General features: G+C 31.4%; 1 protein-coding gene across 1 annotated transcript; it reads left to right on the plus strand.

Moving 5' to 3' along the window:
• Nucleotides 1–173: 173 nt before the first annotated feature.
• Nucleotides 174–3,378, plus strand: LOC107436657 (BAG domain-containing protein Samui). The gene is made up of 2 exons (XM_016048445.3): nt 174–308; nt 1,875–3,378. The coding sequence occupies exons 1-2, from the start codon at nt 174–176 to the stop codon at nt 3,219–3,221; spliced, it is 1,482 nt and encodes a 493-aa protein (XP_015903931.2). The 3' UTR covers nt 3,222–3,378.
• The last annotated feature ends 202 nt before the right edge of the window (nt 3,379–3,580 follow it).

Raw genomic sequence — 3,580 nt, forward strand, 5'->3', positions numbered from 1 at the left:
ATCATATGTTCCCGCCTTCTTCTTTTGGAACAACTGCTATGGAGGGTTGTACGGTTGTACACGTATTGATTAATGTAATTACGTAATTCTTGATCGTTCTTTCTCCTTCTCTCTCGTTCTAGAAACACCGGCACATTCTGGAAATTTCTTGACTCTTCTGTGCTTTAATAAAAATGAATTTTAGACGACAACCTTTTCAGTTCACTACGATAGATCCTGTGAAACGCCAAGCTGAACTTCAAAAGCGATTTGGATTACCTACAGCAAATAGTGAAATGTTTGTCGATTTCTTAAATCCAGGCATTATGGTAAGTTAAAATTGTGTAATAATTTTATCTAAGTCAGGGATCATACAATTTCTGTTTACTTGCTTTTCTTACTAGATTTTAGCAAAATGTTAACGTATAATTTACGAACTGGTTTATACATTAACTTAATGTCAAAATTATTTATATTAATGAATATATAAGCATTGATGTTTATTTAACGTTCTTTCTTGCTACTTCATAGTTGGACGTTTTGATAAAAAATTGAGTGCAATAATTTTTTCAATATTATTGTAGTTGAATTTCTCTGTAGATATGTGCTTCATTGAATGATCGAAATAAGTTTTTTTTTTTTAAATTTATAATTTGTAGCATAAAATTTTTTAGACTTGTAAAATTAGATTAATGCTTGTTCATCTGCTTGAAGTGAGCTACCAATTAATTGCCTGTATTAAAATTATAGGGTTTAAAATTTAAAGGTATAGTAATTTTTCAAAAATTTAATGCTTGTGATCTCAATATTTTGAAATGATAGTGAGAACATTAGGTTCACTTATTTCTAAAGAACACCAAATTTTTAATAATTTAAAAATAGTATGACGCAACATGAAGTTTCATTAAGGTAATAATCTGAGTAATTGTCAGGTAAATTGTTTTGCCGTAGTTATGATAATATCCCCAAATTGGGAGCTACTTCTGTAATTTGCCATTATCAAATATTTAATGAGATTCACTATACTGCTCAGTTATTATTCATTATTTTGGAGATCTGTAAACAATGCTAACAATTAAAATTTAATTTTAAAGTATAATAGGAGCGTCTTTCTGTATTGTGATTTGTTGCTTAAACTGCAATTGCCAAGGAGCCAAGAGGATTTTAAACTTTAAATTTAAAAAAATAAAATAAGGACTGTTTGGTGGCGGCTATATAAATCTTCCGTAAAAAAGTTAGTTAATTTACATGTAATGCTTATTTTTTTCTAATGGGGGAGTTCCCTGACTTAAAATTTCACAAGCTCCTTCTAACTGTTCTAGCCCTTAAATTTAAATACTGTAAAAGAAAGAACGTTTTAATCTTAAGAGAAAGTTAGGGTATACAGTCATTCTTTTGTTGTTCTAAACAAACTATTTTGTGTTGTCAAAATTTTTTGAAAACGTGCATTTTAGTTCAGAATATTTACCAGTGTTGTATAGTTTTTACTACGCCTATTTCATCAAAATTAAAATTCATATAAAATGTATATTTTTAAATTGTGAATCTGGTGTATTTTAAGTCTGACAAGTGAACCTGATGCTGTAAATGTTTTTAAATTTCTAATAACTGTGAATTTTATTGTTCTTGGATATTTTAATGTCTTGAGAATAATAAATGTCTTGAGAAAATATTGATAAAGGAATAATTATTAAATATAAAAAGATATCACCTGGAAGCTATGTACTGGATCCTTCGAAAAGTCAGTTGAAATGTTTTTGAAATATTAAGTTAAAGATTTGACTTCTTTTTTTTAATCATGGTCCGAAAACTGTCTCTGGCCTCAATGAATTGTCATCGTGCTTAGCTTGTGATTGTGCCAGTGTTGAATCTCATATATATTTTGTTTTTTTTAGGGTTCTGGGGTTAAAAAGCCTTCACTTGGTGGCAGTCCGAGATTGCAGCATAGAGTGCCCATTTTCACTGAAAAAGCAGCGAAGGATAATTCTGAGCAGAATGTGGATGGTAATCATAAACCTAGAGTGAGAGTCATCCCAATTCAGGTGGAAGGCGTTGATGGTGGTAAACGTCATAGAACTTTTTCTGGTCCAGCTGGTATAAACAATGGAGATAAAGACATTTGTAAAGGAAAGCTTCAAGAGTCATTCCCACACCTAGATTCTTCTGAACTTGAAGAAAAGCCTAAGGGACCAAGTCAACCTAGAGTGTGTAACATTCCTATTCAGATAGAACCAAGAGAGGTGGAATCTAAAGTTGATTCAAATGCAGAACCTAGAGAAAAAGAGCCTAGTGTAAATCCAAGCCCAGCAGCACCCGAACCTGTAAAGAAATTAAAAGCAGAGCCGAATGGTTGTGCTGCAAGCAGTGGGACAAAAGAGGAACCTGGTAAGGCTGTTCCATTGAAACAGATAGAAGTTGTGCTTAATAAATTGAAACTGTATACAGAGGAAGTTGAGAAATTTTCAGGTACATCTAAAGATAAGCAGTATAGGTATCTTGATGAAATGCTTACGAGGTGTATGTTGGATTTGGATAATGTTGACACAATGGGACTTGATGAAATCCGTAAAGTGAGAAAAGAAGCTGTTAGACAAGTGCAACACTATGTTGATCTCCTAGACACTAAAGTCAATGAGCCTGTGGTGAAGATGGATAGTGATTCTTCTCTTGTTGACAATCTAATAGCAGATTCCGAAGATGAACAAATGGTTTGTGATGTTCCGACTGAAATCAAAGATGATACGAAAGACTCAAGTGTATCTAGTGACATGAATAAAACAAATATCACTGGTGATGTTGAGATGGCAGAAGAAAAAAGTTTGAGTGAATCTGTTCCTGAAGTTGCTGAGAGTATTTCCACCCAAGATTGTGAAAATGAAGAGGTAGTGGATTGTCTTAAAACAGAAGATGAAAATATGTCCCCCATACATGCAACAGACTGTGAAATGAAAGACTCTAACAAATCTGGTATTGTTATTGAGGAATTGGATGATGGAGCAGATGTTGGTACTTCAGAAATAGGTGGAAATGGGTCTGTTTGTGTTGTATCAGACTCTCCTGAACATAATGTTAAAGATACAATAATTGAAGAATGTGAATCTGAAGTAGTAATTGAAGAGGTGGAGGACTCGGGTGAAAAAAACATTGAACATTCTATAAATGCTTGTGATAGTTCTAATACAAACATCTCCAAAGGATTTACAAATTTGCAGAGAAATACGATAGATTCCAAAGAGCTATAGATAATGTCATTCGAATAGAACTTTAACTAATTTTTTTTTATTTATCTGTATATATGCACAATTGATTTCCTTATTTATCAAAGATATTGCTGTTTATTTTGTAAATATGATGTTGTAAATAGCTTACATCTGAAATAATAAACAAGATTTTTTTTAAGATTGCGTTGAATACTTTATTACACTTGTATTATTTTTTTATTAAATGTGTTTTACATATCTTTTGAATATCTTATACAATTTCAAAATCTTCTTGCATTGTTTAGGATAAGCTTTAATATTTACAATATTACGATTAATATTTATTTTACCTTTAGTACATGCCATTTCATTACTGGTTCTAGTATATATATATTTTTTTT

Source organism: Parasteatoda tepidariorum, chromosome 6 (assembly GCF_043381705.1).
Source record: "Parasteatoda tepidariorum isolate YZ-2023 chromosome 6, CAS_Ptep_4.0, whole genome shotgun sequence".
Taxonomy (NCBI): Eukaryota; Metazoa; Arthropoda; class Arachnida; order Araneae; family Theridiidae; genus Parasteatoda; species Parasteatoda tepidariorum.

Coding starts and splice junctions, on each gene's coding strand:
- LOC107436657 (XM_016048445.3), top strand. CDS start 174: ATGAATTTTAGACGACAACCTTTTCAGTTCACTACGATAGATCCTGTG. Junction 309..1,874: donor TCTTAAATCCAGGCATTATG/GTAAGTTAAAAT, acceptor TGTTTTTTTTAG/GGTTCTGGGGTTAAAAAGCC.